At 35.0% G+C, this 15,713-nt stretch overlaps 1 protein-coding gene and 1 non-coding gene across 2 annotated transcripts in view; both read left to right on the forward strand.

Moving 5' to 3' along the window:
- The first annotated feature begins 2,749 nt into the window (after window positions 1–2,749).
- The window catches only part of LOC146167405 (uncharacterized), a 33,472-nt gene continuing 20,508 nt past the window's right edge, over window positions 2,750–15,713 (forward strand). Inside the window, exons 1-11 of the mRNA XM_083385563.1 lie at window positions 2,750–2,757; window positions 2,837–3,020; window positions 5,133–5,268; window positions 6,111–6,303; window positions 7,522–7,672; window positions 8,214–8,333; window positions 9,018–9,149; window positions 9,688–9,781; window positions 11,233–11,258; window positions 14,408–14,731; window positions 15,016–15,061. Coding sequence (XP_083241689.1) covers window positions 2,750–2,757; window positions 2,837–3,020; window positions 5,133–5,268; window positions 6,111–6,303; window positions 7,522–7,672; window positions 8,214–8,333; window positions 9,018–9,149; window positions 9,688–9,781; window positions 11,233–11,258; window positions 14,408–14,731; window positions 15,016–15,061 — 1,414 coding nt within the window. The remainder of the gene's footprint in view (window positions 2,758–2,836; window positions 3,021–5,132; window positions 5,269–6,110; window positions 6,304–7,521; window positions 7,673–8,213; window positions 8,334–9,017; window positions 9,150–9,687; window positions 9,782–11,232; window positions 11,259–14,407; window positions 14,732–15,015; window positions 15,062–15,713) is intronic.
- On the forward strand, window positions 11,903–11,977 carry Trnat-ggu (transfer RNA threonine (anticodon GGU)). Its single transcript has one exon. It is a non-coding gene; the product is annotated as a tRNA-Thr (tRNA).

The following is a 15,713-nucleotide window of genomic DNA, read 5'->3' on the forward strand; positions in this document are numbered from 1 at the left end:
AAACAATCGCATGACGTCATATTCAGACGCCACGGACTCCAATTAGTTTTTTTGTTTGTTTTCACTTTGAATGCTGAATGTTCTGTTTATTCGCACGAAATAACACGGAACAACATTTATTTTTTGCAAATTCCTATTTTAGAAATTTGTAAACCCAGCATTTTAAAACTTCGCCCCAAGCCAATATGGCTGCAACAAACTGTTGCTCGTATTGTCAGACGTGTCGCTTAAATGCAGAAAACTAAGATTGCTGTTGATCAAATAAAAATAAAACTCTGTGCCAGTAGGGTGCTTAAATCTAAAATTTAAATCTTGAAAATACAGGTTTAGGTTTGGGTTTGTCAAGGTCAAGCAGTGAATAATAATAAATATTAAATATAATAATACTTAACCTTTACCCTAACCCAAATATTGTGCGTTGATTTAATAATTGTTCCAACGCTGTGGTAGGATCCTAGATCAGCGGCGCTTAATAGTCCATTCACATAAATATGGTAATTGTACAGGCGTTTTTGTGGAGTGCCAAAAGTTTAGGTGTGTAATCATGTTTTGTTTTCAGTCGATATTTTGAATCCTACCACAATTCAGTTTTGGTTTAACTTGAAATGTTAGTTTACTAATTCAGGTGTGCACACAAAATGTTATAAACAATGTCAGGTTATAACTTGCCACAGAATGCAAACTGGACGGATAGGTTGTAGTTCACTTTTAAATTGTTTCAGTATATCGCTTATACCAACTACCATTTTTCCTATGCTTACTTTTTTTATTGTTCCACCTTTACTTTTTTTGTAAATATAATAGTGTTTTCACGGCAGATCATATGAATCAAAGAACTGTCATACTTTGTACTTGGTTATTTTACGCTTGTTTAAAATCCAACAAAGTTATTTTCCAGAAGTACTGGCACATTTTAAGAGAGGGGTCTTTAGTCTATATTTGTTGCAACTTTAACTAAGTAATTGCCAAAAAATTGAAACTTATTTTGCTTTCTGGCACATAATTTTAGCCATTTTAAGAAAGCTTGTAGCTCAAATGTCATGCATACCCTGACAAGTCCCCCCCCCGTCAAAAAAAATAAATAAATAAACTATATCAGCAATTATTTACTACTAAAACTAGATAAGCCATAATACTTCCTAATTACAAAAAAGGCTTTTCTTTAATCTGTTCTATGTGACCAGAGGCTAGCAATGTGTGAACTCATCTATTTCTGTCAAATTAATCAACGTATTGCATTTTTGCTGTTTGTGGAAATCTTAAATGTTTAACAGCTGTTGTGTCAAAGGCCCTAAATTTTCGTCAATATCACCTTGAGATATGCCATTATGTTTAACATGAAATGCGAGTTTGGCATGTAGTCTATTTTGGGTATTTGGTCCATTAGTTTAGGTTGTTAATAGCTTAACGAAAAACCTGTATTTAAAATCTATAAATATTTTTTTTTAATGTAGGGCTAAATTATAAGTTTGTCTCATTTAGCTGCGAATCAAAATTAAAACTTAAAGGGTCTGACGTGTTGGCTTGTCTTATGGGCCTTATTATATAATCACGCTTGCAATGTTTAATTAAAAAAATATTCAAGGTGGGAACATTTTATATTGAATAATTGAATTATTTGCTTAACAGTTTTAGGAAGTTGTTAAGCAAACATTTCAGCCACTCTAATGGAAGAACTGATTCCCAAGATGCTCTGTCAGATATGCGATGAAAATGATCCCTGCCATATTTGTTTTAAATGTGTCGATTGCCGATACGGTAATAAAATGTAGTAATTTGCTATTTTTTGCCCTTTTTTTAAAGTTACTAATTTAAATTTGATTTTTGGTGATTTTAAAATTCATCATTTTGTTTTTTTTGGCGGATATGTTTTTTTATAGATCTTCCAGGAAGTGAGAGCAGTTATGCCGGAGTACTAATCTGTGCGTCTTGCATGTCAAATGTTCACAACAAGGGACTGTTTCTTTCCCACCCGACTTCTTCTCTTGAGTCTATTGACAAAACGCAATCAATGATTTCTGACATGAAAAATCACAAAGCGTAGGCTATTTTAGATTCATTTTTGCTGTAAATGTCAATTTTTTGGCAGTGTGGTAATTTAAAAATAACCAAATCTAGTCAAGTTAATGTTAACTTCTTAGTATTTGGAAATAAATTGTAAAATTGTTAAAAGCTTAAACTAATTCTGATCTGGGAGAATATTTAAATTAGTCAACAGCAGAAATGTAAAATAGTGAGAAAATTGTTTAACTGACAGAAAATGTTTCTTTTAAATTAAGCAATTTTTTTGATAAATTATTTAATAACAACACTTAAAAACATACTTTATATGATTCCCACTGTTACATATTTTCAAATAATCTGTTGTAGCTAATTGTAATATTTATTTATTGATTTAAATTTAAAAAAATATATTTTCAGGCTAGTTTCAAAAGAAACAGCTGAAGAGATTTTAAGAATAAATGTAAATTCGGGGCTCGTGAAAACCAGGTGAATATGTATTTCTGTAGAATTAAAATTAAAAATTATTGTTTGTTATTTTGTGTATCTTTATTATTTAAGTTTATTGCAAGTGCATTTTCCAAAAAAAACATTTCCTAAAAGATTATTTTTTGGTGTAAACTAACTTATCATAATCAAATTAGCACTACTTAAAAACAAAATATATTCTGTGTCTATGTTGAAAACTCAGAGCGTTTTACCTTTTTTGTGTGTGTTTTTGCAAATTAAAAACTAGAATTTATGGAAAATGGCAATGTATGAGAAGTCCATTTTCAGAAATGTTAAATTAAGTTTAATTAAGACTCAATAATTACATTTTTATTGTGCTTCACAGGACAGAGGAAGGTGAAAGGGTGATACATTCCAAACTCATTGAGGTTTATCAACTGGTCAATGCAAAACTCACCGTTAAGGAAGAAGAAATGTGTCAGATGTTGCGACAAAAATCGCGAGAAATAGTTGAGCAGAACGACACCATGAGAAGTAGATTAAAGGAAATGGCAATTAAAGTCAATGCGGTAAAACTTGTATGATATTGTTTATCAAAAAATATTTCCATGTTCTAGCAAACAAATTACAGTTGAATAACTTGTGAAACAGTTTTTGGATTATATTTTTAGAGACTGATAAATCATTTGGTAGATATAATTTAAACTAAATGTTTTTTGCATTTTCAATTAATTTAACTTTTTACCATATCCAAGGGATATAACAAAAAAAACAGTATTAACATCGGTTATAGATTGACAAAAACATAATGGTTCGCTGTATCAGTTCAAAATTGTGATATCAGTCAACCTCCCATTTTGTTATGTAATATATTTAGGGTTGGCAAGCCTGTCAATTGACCGGTCAAATACGGTACGGTCAATTGACCGCACTTTATTTAACCGGTCAAATACTCATATTGGATTCAAATGTTGTAATTTTTTAAGAGTTGTTTTGTGATATGAGTTTTTAATAATCTTGATTGTAACTTTTTTAAAGAATTCAAAGAAGGGTTTACCCGATGCAAACATATGTTCTGTGGTAATAACAAAGCGTTTTCAAAGTAGATTTGTTTTGTTTAGAATAAATGCACCATATGGACTATGTGATGAATCGTGTCTGTCATAAAAGGAAACACTAGTTGGGGTATACCACAATCTCAGGATACTTAAAAATTTAGAAAAAACAAATCCCTAGTCTCCAGTGGACCCTGGTGATGATTTACAAAATTTAAAAAAGTTGTGACAAGGAGTAAAAAATTTTGTTTACTGATGCATTACTTGTTAAATTTTGTTACTAAACTTGTTCGCTTAACCTGGTGATTGTAGTAATGGAAAATATTACTACAATACTGTTATAGTATTGATTGCAAGATGAGCATGGTTTTGCAAAAATTCTTATTAATAGTCAAAAAATATTTTTTTTGTTTTACAAACCATTGTACTTGAGCCAAAACGTTCAATTGCATTATGAAAGAGTGTATAGTATTTGACCTATTTGACGAGTATTTGACAGGTTAATTGACCGGATTTTATTTGACTGGTCAAATACCCAACCCTAAATATATTATATTAGCTTTGGTTTTTTCTTATCCTTTATATTATGGCTTGTAACCAACCAGACTTGGACAACTAGATTTATTTTAGCTTTTTAAAATTAGATTAGAATTAAAATTAGAGCATTTTAGTTTTTCCAAATTAGATTAGAATTACAATTAGATCGTTTTGAGTTTTCTCAAATTAGATTAGAATTAGAATTACCAAATTCCTAAAAAATCAAATTTCAACTAGAATTTGAACTAGAATCACATTTAGTTTTTACAACCAATTTAATTTAATCACAATTTATTCTTATAAGAACGTGAATGGTAAATACGTGTGTGCTAATTTGTATGCCTTTTTATGCTTTTTAGCCTGTAAAAATTACATACAAGTCGTTCCAACCAGAAAATCGTAATTGAAATTCTGTGTTTGAACTGAGAGACTAAAAATGCCGTTGGACAAAGTAGCATTTTTGGTAAAATCTAAATTAGATTAGAATTAGAGCATTCACGGAATTCAAAAATTAGATTAGAATTAGAACTAGCCGCATTTTGCTCTAATTCAATGAATTAGAAAACTAGAATTATCTAGTTGTCCAAGTCTGTAACCAACAGTATTCTTAGCCATTGCAAATATATTTTAGTGTATCTTTATGGGAAACCTATTGCTTGCAGGGATGCAATTCCCTTATAGAAAAGTTGTCCACGAAGAAAACATCTAAGTCAGATGAAGAACTAAAAGCGGACGTAAAAGAATTCGAAAAAGTAGGACTTCGTTTTTTCATTGGATATATATGTAATTTGTTAAAGTAATAAAATTTTTAATTCAAAGGCGTTTTTTAGCAGCATAACTACAAATCTATTTAATATATATGTATCAGCAAAAATGTTGTTGTGTTATAAAATTTGTTTTTTAATAAAACAGCACTTCTCCATAAATAAATAAAATACCTGCACTTCAAAAAATGTTTTGACAAAAAATCCACCTGCATGTTGAATCAAGTTTATAGTCTTAAGAGCAACTTTAAAAGTGCAAAATACTTGTTTAGGAAGCAGAAACTGAGTTATAGCCATCTTTCTTCAGATTTCTCAATTCCAACAGCAACTTACTGACATGAAATCAGAAATATTTAATTCAATTGGACCCTATGCAACTATACAGCTGGGAAACGTTTTCGAAGATGTCAAGCAAAATATCCAAGACATTAAATTTGAGGACATTGTTTTTCACTCCGCAGGTAAGTCTCCCCTTTTTACGTTTGTGCTATATTTTTTGGTGACTTCAGTTTATTAGCAGTTTGGTTACTTCGTTAATTACTTGTAAATGATTAAATATAGTTCCATTTTTAGTTTATATTTTGATTTTCAAGAATGTACTTATTTTAGTTCTAATTTAATTTGAGAAAACTGCTATGATCTATTTCTAAATCCAATCTTATTGGGAAAAATTAAAATCTCTAATTAAACAAAATATATAATTAAATCTAGTTGTCCAAGTTTGGGTTTTATGTGGTGTTACACAACTTATTTCTAACAATGAAACGTTTGAGCTATTATTTGCATACCTAAGAAACCAAAGAAACCAATTAAACATGCTTTAGAGCAGGTGTTTTCAACCTGTGGTACGCGTACCACTAGTGGTACACGAAGGTTTTTCAGGTGGTACGCGAGTAGCTTTCGTTTTTTTCACAAAAAATTGGTTTCACAATTTTATATTTTGGTTTAGTTTACACAAAAAAATCCGAAGCTGATTCATTGATACATAACTATCCCCGTTGTTTTGTACCCTTACGATCTTAATACAGGTCATATCAATTGTCAACAAGTAGCACAGTTGCTTTGAAAAGCGTAAAGCGCTGTAAGACAGTGGGCGGCAATTATGTCACATGATTGCTCTTGATAGACATTCATCTACAAATAGCGTTAAATATTGCTAGTTGTAAACTAAAAATACATCAAAATAAGATTCAAGCAAATTAGTTGTTCTGCAAGAAGTGGTAAAAAGGTTGGGAACCCCTGCTTTAGAGCAAAAAAACTGCTGAAGGATTAAGAAAAATAACTAAAGAAACTTCGTGCGTAGAAAATCCTTGTCCTGAAGATGAATGCTTTAAAGATCTTTCCGATATACTGGTCGAAAACTGTGAATACACCGTTCCATGGAAAATGGTCAGCAGATCGACAATATCAAGTTCCCACTCTCACATTTTGCTGCCAAATCCTGCTATTCTCAAGCACGGAAAATGGATCATCGACTTGCTTGAAAGCCACATGCAGTAAGTTGTTGCGTCTAAATCAGTGGTTCTCAAACTTTTTGTAAAAAATGACGCAACGGTCCCCCAGAATTTTTTTAATTGGTCACGGTCCCTTAAAAGTATACATAAATACTGTAAACACAAACAATGGTATCAATGAGTAGGGTGCACTTGCTTCTTTGCTATCAGCTCGGCTATGTTAACCTCTAATGTATCATTTTATTTGAGTGAAGCAACCACGAACAGTTTTAAACCGTGACCGTACGCTGTACCGCCTACAGTGTCAGCGCAGCAAGCTGTATAAGCGTAATTCTGACTAGCACAACGCATCACTATGACGTCATAATGGACAATTCAACTCAAAGCGTGCAATGAAGTAAATGAACAAAACAAATGAGCTTGGTTTGGAAAAGTAAGTTGCCTGAAAATTTTATGGCACAAAAATTATCTTCTTCAGGAGCACCGTGTTGATTTTTTGTTAGTTGCTTCGCGGTCCCAGAAAATTGTCTCGCGGACCCCAAAAGGACTGCGGACCCCAGTTTGAGAACCACTGGTCTAAATAAATCTAAACACTTTGTAAACCTTTTACACGCGAATTAAAAAAAAAAGTCCGGAGTCGGACTCGGGACTCGAGTAAGACCTTGCAAAACATTATCAAATTTTAAAATTGATATGACCGCAAAATGGAAATTGTAAAGGCGAAATAGCATATGGTGAAATATTTTCCAATCACGTAATGTGGGTGAATGAATTATATGAGACCCTTGTAAGTGAATTGCTGAATATTCGCGTTATTTTAGTTACGTAAATTGGTGAAATACAGACTGTGTTGTCTTTTTCTAGCAAATCGGCTATGAAAAATATTAACCTTGTGCATGTGCTAGTGTTTTAAAATTTACTTTAACATCAAAATTTCGAAATTGTTATTCCTTACAAGAAGTACTACGGCATTGATTCATTTGCCTGCTTTTTAAGTTTTGATCATTTAGCTCAATGTCTAACCCATGTGTCGCAATCCTTAATCGGGAAATTTGCAGAACGAATGAAAAATTAATTAAATTGATAAATGCTAAATTGTCTGATTTGTGTTCTGTTCACTTTGAAATTGGTTGCCGCGGGTTGAGAAACACTGACTTTTGCAAAATTCGAATTCGCTATTAGATCGAACGACCATACGTTTTTCCCAAAAATATCAGTAACATTTTTCGGACATCTTTAGTAAACGGTTGCGATTTCCAGACAGTGCGCCGCTATGGGAAAGCTGAGGATAATAGCGGACTCGGAGCTGTCGTCTCACTACAACACAATGATCGCAATGCAGTCAAAAGACGCCTTCGCTCCCAGACTACAACGCTGTCTCTTGATGCCCTGCAAAAATAAAAGGAGAAAGGTTAGTTTAGCAAATAATCTGGTTTATTTAACCATCTGAGGTCGGTATGCAAGACTATACCTACATTTTTTTTGTCATTGTGAATGCTTTACCTGACTACAGCCGTTTTCTGGCCAATGTTGTGCCTTTGCCGTGCTTGATCGCGAAGAAATCTTTGTTGGCAAAATACGAGTACATTTTTAGTTAGAAGCAGGCATACCGGTTTGGGTTTGCGAGCTTATATGTGAAAGCCGAAATATTTTACAAAATTAACATTTTTCAATTTCCTAAATTATTCTTTGCCAGAACAAACTTCTAAAATCACTGTTCATGTTTATCAAATATGACTGTGGTTATTTTACGTGATTTTTATAAAACGATTTTGACGCAATTTTTTTTTAGAAAATTCTCGACTTGGACTTAAGTTGTTTCACAAATAACTTGACTGGGTCTTTGAAGTTATTTCACGAATAACTTGACAAGGCATTTTAAAATTTCTTGTTTACAACACTGTCATCTAGTTTAGTTTGTAACGCTTATTCTCACGCTTTCTTTCCTTCAGGATGCTGAGGTGGCCGTTCAGTTGATTGACAGCTGGGACAGCGCTCAGTCGAAAGTGGTTCAGTGCAATAAAATCACTTTCTACGCGCTCGACGACTTCGCAAGTCAAATTCCTTCCATGGTAAGACCATTTGTGCGCTAGTGGGTTGGCTAACCAGTCAAAGACTAAGAGCCACATTTCTTGGTTAACTTCAAATATCTGCAACTTACACACATATAGGCCAAAATTAATTTCACCTTGTTTTTGGGGGTGGAGTTAAGACTTTCGATGGTTACCAAATGACGTCATTACTGCTGTAAAATAACGATATTGATGAAATTGAGATGTTAAAAGACTTTTCCAATGTATTAAAACAAACATTGCTGTGACTAGAGCAAATAGGTTTAGTTGTCTTAAGTGGTATTTTATAACCTTTTTTGAAATTTTTCTTTTAAGCTGACCATGGATGAAAAACCAAGATCGGTATAATTACTTTAGTATCCGATTCTTACCGGACCGCGTAAAAAGAAACCGGAAACACATCATATAAAGCGTTTACACGCGATTCCTTAAATAAACTTGTTTTGACAAGCTAGTAACATTAGGAATAGGTAAGGTTGCCTTCCATTTCTAATATAATTAATAATTATTCAATAAAACATTCTAAAATCAATAAATAAAGCAAAGTTTTAGGAAAATTAGGTCGCGGGGCGGATTAAGTTGCTTGGCGGGCCGTACTTTGTCCAGGTTTTCTGCATAAAACACTGAAGAGGCCACACCCACCTTCGAGTTACAAATTCGTATTTCTTCAACTTGTTTCCGCAGACGGTAAAAGGAGTGTTAAAGATAAATGAAGAACCCGAACCGGGGGTGGCGGAATGGCCGCAAGGTGCCGCTAGACGATTCTACCGCGTATTTGACTCGCAAGATGACCTTAGCATCACGTGTGTAAAAAAGGTTGGTGAAGGTTAAATTTTTTATATTTACGTAACCCATAAGTCGGATTGAAGTAGGTATCATTTTAAACGTTTGAAACGTTCAAAATGATACCTACATCTGTATGGGCTTTGATATTCTTATTACGTCTTACTACCTCCACTGACCATTATGCTTCAAAACGGGTCGGATTATTTGTTATTTATGGTGTAATTTTGATGTCTGTGTGTCTCGAAGTTGCGGGAATTGTTTCTGGGGACCATAAGTAAGGGGGACACCTAGTTTATTATATAGGAATAATTCTCCCCTAAAGTTAAAAATTAGTTTTATCATTTTTGAATTAGTTCCGAAGAAGTCAATTTTTCTCTGTTGTACTGCGAGTTTATGATTGTAACCAATTGACAAAGAAACGTTGTACATTTTTGAAAAGTTACCTTTTGTCATCGTTCATAGCGAAACAATTTGGAATGTGTGGGTTCTAAAAACTTCTAAAACGAAAAAAGCCTTATTTATTTTTTATTTATATGCCACTGTGCTACACAATTGAGCTTTCACGCAGATAACGTTGCCAAAAGCTGGCAACGAATTCATTCCGACCTGGCTGATGAAAATACAAATTGGCGAGATTGACCTGGAGTCGACGCTAAATGAAGGTAAACTTTAACAACAATAGTTCAAGTAGTAGTTGTAAAACCTCCCATGTTTTATTTATTAAATGGCGGCCGTTAAAAAACTAACGTGAAAATATGATCCTTAAATACGAAACTTTGCCGACGTTTTGCGTAATAATTAGGTGAAGTTGCGGCTTATCAACACGCTTGCAAATCCATCTTTATTGTTTTATTTTTAATGGCCTTTTATTTCGTTAAAGTTACGCACGTAATAAAATTTTGAAAAAAGGTCACCAGTCCACCTATAAGTGCTCAGTTATAGCCTTCAGTTGAAAAGCGCTGTTTTGAAACATTTTTAACGAAATTTTTATAAAGGATGAATGCTCATTACTCACATTCCTTCCATGTCTGCGAAATTACAGTTGCACAAGGGTCCCAACAAGATTGTTTTTTTCGCGGGCTTCCCATTAACGTTAAAGCAGTCATTGCGCAGTTCATGCAATGTGATAAATTCAAGTAGGAGATTTCGCCGAGTTAGGAAAAAATTGAACAACTATTTTTCTTTGAAGAAACGCTTTGTCAATGTATTTTTGTTGAGGTGAAATATATCCTCCGCACTTAGGCTAATTAAAGTCGTTATAAACGTAAACATATGGAAAATTGTGGGCTACGAAGTAATTACATGAAAAATATTGGTGTAAATTTATATATATATAGCCTAGTCCCATGATATACAACTCAAAGCGGGTTTCGGGTCGTAAAAATTAACCTACAGCTCTGACAAATGGAATTCAACTGAATGCCGTAAGTTGAAAGCCTGGTTAGCCTTCAAAACGCCAATTTGCTTGAACGTCCCACCCCATGTTGAATGAGGAATGTCGAATATGCTCTCGTGGTCGCTTCGGGGCGTTAGTTCCGGGGAATCCCCTCAAGGTGCCGCCACTCGCCTTCTCGTATATCGCCAGTGTTTATCGCCGGTTTCAATTTGTGTGTAAGGTTGTTGCCGAAAGCTGTCGTAAATTTGAACGTGAAAGTTTCTGCTTTTTTTTAGAAAAGCATGTCCAGAATTTACAACATTAAGTTTTTAGCATTTTTTTAAAATACAGATTCACAACGTACAAAATTAGGAATATGGTGGATGTTAATCAGAACAAAATGAGCAATTTAGTTTTCTGCCAGTAAAAGCAACAGTAGCTTAATGAATGTTTAAGCCTAAAAGGTCAATTTAATGGACATTATCTTGATAAAGACTTGCAGTTATATCTTCATCAGTTAATGCGGCTGAAATATATCCAAATCATTTATAAAATTTACTCGACCTTTTTTCGGCTTTGAAATATATTGTTAAGCTGCATTCAAGCCCCGTGTGTACCAAAAACAACAGTGCTTGATAGCTAACGTCGCACATTTAATGCTACGATATGTGACGTTTCCTTATTTTGATCACGGCCTTGCCAATAATAAGAGGATATTATTTTGCTTTTGTTTTTCAGTGCCAGGAAGTGAGCCAGAAAAGAAGGTTAGTGGACGTTTTGCTATATTGCCATCATTGATAAGATATATGCTTGACGGAACTATATTTAATAAAAGTTGGATAATTTTTAATCCAGTTTGTTTAAGGATATTCTTAAAAACGATATTTTCTGTTAAATTACTACTGATCTTGGGTATACTATGTACGGATCTGTAATGTAGCTTGATAAGAATTGCAAAGCTTGATAAAGAACTTTAACAGAGGACGATTTAAGCTCGCATCAAAACTTCTTGTTCGATGGTGTCGATCTACTGGACCTTTTTGGCTTTGCAATTCATTATCATACTGCTGATCTGTTTTGATCCCGAATCCCCAAACTATGGCTTGATTTATAGTATATAACTCAGGATTATATTAGTATACCGAAAGCCATTGCAGACTCTTCACCGAATCTGTCGATCAATGATGCAAGCAGGGCAGACTAGAAAAACAACTAGCCTGCAGTGAGGTTCGAACTCACGACCTCCGGTCAAGCCGGGACCGTCGTTCTACTAACTGAGCTATGCAGGCTCAGAAGGGGACGAGTCGAGAAACAGCTATACGCCAATGCTTGCTCAATCTGTTAGTACAAGCAACTTCAGAAGTTGAAGCATTGGCGTATGGTTGTTTCTCGACTCGTTCCCTTCTGAGCCTGCATAGCTCAGTTGGTAGAGCAACGGTCCCGGTTTGACCGGAGGTCGTGAGTTCAAACCTCACTGCAGGCTAGTTGTTTTTCTAGTCTGCCCTGCTTGCATCATTGATCGACAGATTCGGTGAGTCTGCGATGGCTTTCGGTATACTAATGATATGTAAGCCGTAATCGTTGGTCAAAAAGCAGCTTCAGAAGGGCTGTATTTCAGTTGTAAACACACATATGTGTGTTCATGTTTCATTCGATAACTTAGGAATATGAAGACTTAAGTGAAGTGACGCTATGAATCCTGTATTAGTATGACGAAGGGAATATGGATCTGTAACTCAAAATGATAGTCAAATATGTTATTATTATTTTAAAATTTAAACCTAATGTCTGTCACAGCCTATGGGTGAATAACTAAAAAATGACTAATCGCTTGTTAAAGTCGAACATGCATGTAAAACGTTGTTTGTTGTCTCGTGTCCCCCTTGTACTAAATAATGCGCCATCGCTTCTGGCTGGCAAGTCTGGGCAGGCCTCCGACGGGGAGAGAAGGCGATTTCAAGCCCTGGCATAATGTTAGAGCTGACTGCTTGGTTGTGCAACACCCCGTTCTTGAATGCAGACGTACTTTAAATGGCGGGTGGTATCTTCGCCGGCCGTGTGCTTGGCTATTTTTCAGCTTTTTAAATTAGATTCAAAAATATTTTCAGGTTTTTAAGTAAGATTAAATTTTGTTTCAGATTTTTTAATTAGTTTATATTTTTTTTTCAGTTTTCAGGTAAGATTAGAGTATTTTTTCAGATTTTAAATTTTAAATAAGAATTAAGCTGAAATGAGGGGTGTCAAGCATCCAAGAGGGAATTTTGTAGTAAAAAATAATGAATTATCCTACTCAGTGCCTCATGATTTAACTTTTCTTTAGCCAACAACTAATCTCCAGAGTTGCGTTTAACTTGAAACCTAATTTTGAGGTGCTTTTTTTAATTTTCTAGTTATCTGGTGTTTGGATATCTAGTATCTAGTGCTAGGTGCTCCAAACCCAGTCCTATCGACATCATTATCTGTGTCCGTGATGGCCATATTTTTTGTTTTTCGCTCGGAAGGTTCAGTCTTCGTGTTCCTCTTAGGTACAGTATAACATCAAAATTATACATAAAAGCAGAGCACGGCTAGGGACACCAGACCATGGATCTGTTTTCGCTAACAAAATAGAAGTAGCATAAAGCAAGTAAGATATTTTTTAGCGCAAATGCACTAAAAATGACCTAGAAACTGGTATTTGTCAAAACGTAGCTTAGTATTTTAAAGCGACATTTATAGAATCAGCAAACAGACCATCTTTAAAATGTTTAAATTATTTTAGAGAAGTATACTTACGAAAAAAACAAATATAATAATAGGTTTAATAAAGGTTCTTAAACTGTGTGTCGCGACGCCCTGCTGCGTCGTTTTTAGTGTTTTCAAGGCCGTCGCACTATGATTTTCGTTTCGTAATTTAATGTCTCCGATTAATAATAAACTTAGCGATTCCTGTTTAAACGTAACTTAATAAAATACTAACAGGTATTATTATTCTTTCCTGAAATATGCATTCGATTTATTGTTGCTAAAAACTTTGAAAATAATTATAAGCAATTAGTATCGATTTAAAAAACAATATTTGGATTATTGTGTAAAAAAATGATAAAATCCTATAGATTAGTGCGTGCCTATTAAACTTTCCCAAAGTCGTCGCAAGAAAAAATGTCTGTAAACCACTGGCGGTAAAATTGCGAAAATCTTCTATACATGTCGAGATGTTTCGTATACAAAATATATTCAAACATAATTTATTCTTATACTTCGTGCAGGTCGAGGTGGCCTATCCACCTGTTTTTAACTCGACCTGGCTCTATTGCAGTGCTTTTCAAACATTTTTTAGCTTGTGGCACACCGAGACCCATTGAAAAAAGCGCAACTCTCTTTAATCACTGCTCAGTTGTTCCAAAACTTTTCTTATCCTGCTCACTAAAAAATTAGAACAAATCAACGCTGCTTTTTCAAGAAAACAAGCAATTGACACTTTAGAATCACCCGTAATACGCGACAAGGTAGTAAGCAAATTCAATACCTTGTTAAGCTATTAGTTGTCTAATGGAGAGTGTGCATTTAGGTAATTTCCAAAAGTACAAAAGTCCCACGACTCACTGAGCCTTCTTTTTAGGCACAATATTCGAAACTATCTTCTCTGTAGCACACCGAAAAGCCATCGCAGACTCGCCGAATCTGTCGATCTATGATGCAAGCAGAGCAAGCCAGAAAAACAACTGGCCTGCAGTGAGGTTCGAACTCACGACCTCCGGTCAAGCCGGGACCGTTGTTCTACCAACTGAGCTATGCAGGCTCATAGAGGAGCCAGTCGAGAAACATAATCGTTGGTCATAAAGCAACTTCCGAGGGGCTAGATCACAGATGTTATTAAACACATATGTTTGTGTGTCTTTCATTCATATCTTCTCTATACTTTCCCTCTTAGCCAATTTGCCAAGATGTGCGCGTTCTTCGCGGCGACAAAATCCCCGTGGTTCGGGAGACCATAGGCGCAGTTCCGCAACCCGACAAGGGGGCAGGAGGGGATGCCCCGGGGTCAGCTGGCACCGAGGAACCCTCAGGGGCCGCTGATGAAGGATCGGGCGACCGCGGGTCATCGGAGGCCGTTTTACCACAGGATAGAGTTATCAAGCAGAGTGGAATTGGTGACCCCGACGTAAAGCACACAGCTACTGAAGATGTTGTGCCCTGTGTTTCTTCTGGGGTCGTTACTGGCTTGTTGGTCGATCTGTGCGACCCCAACCAAAAGGTTTGGTTGTTTTGTTGTGAGGTTATTTGATATTTCTTGAATTTCCAAAACCGAATTTTTGGGCACAAGGTTCGATTCCATTGCAGTAAAAATTGGTGTATATAAATATTAAAACATTTTCACACTATGTTAGTACCTTTATGGTCCACATTTAAACTTCACTGTAACAATTAAGAACTTTGCACTTATAATGTTAAACGTGATATTTTTTGTAACTATCTGGGGCTGCTTTTATGGCTTCCGTGGCGGTAATATTTTTTTTGATTCTGACCTATTTTCTAAAGGCAACTGAAACGAAACTGTCCCCGGAGCAAGTTTGTATCGACGAAGGTGAGCTGTTGTTGACTTGATTTAGTTTTTGCTTTGATTGTTATCCTGCGTTACTTAACTGTGTTTGTGTGCACGTCAATTAGGGTTCCTCTTTTTCCCGGATTTTTTCACTACCGGGAAACGGGATTAAAAAATGAAAATTCCCGGGAATCCCGGGATTCCCCACGAAAAAATTATACCTAAAATTTCATCATTATGACGTTTAAAATTATTTTATATTAGCTCCAAAGATTTAATTAAGCTCATTTATGTTCTGTAGTCTTGCTTCTGCAATCTTACAAGACCTTCTCGTATTAAAGTTAGCACCCTTTTTTGTTTGTATTTAATAAAAAGCCAATTTTTTTAGGTAGAATAAATTTAATTTAGTTATTTCGCAACCGGGATTAAAAATAATTTCCCGGGATTTGGGATTGTTAATTCGCGGGAAATCCCGGGAATTTCCTGTCGAAACATTCCCGGAGAGGAACCCTAACGTCAATTGGGTCAATTTTGCTTATTTGTGCATAATTATGGCGTCATGTGCCTTAGAATCGGAAAGAAATCACGACCACGGAAAATTGCTATGGCCCAAAACCTAGTTTTATTAGGTATCGAATCGGAATTGATAAAACCACAAGCATCAACACCTTTCGTATGTCAGACAAGTCCGATA

This window comes from Ascidiella aspersa, chromosome 1, assembly GCF_963924565.1.
Source record: "Ascidiella aspersa chromosome 1, kaAscAspe10.2, whole genome shotgun sequence".
NCBI lineage: Eukaryota > Metazoa > Chordata > Ascidiacea > Phlebobranchia > Ascidiidae > Ascidiella > Ascidiella aspersa.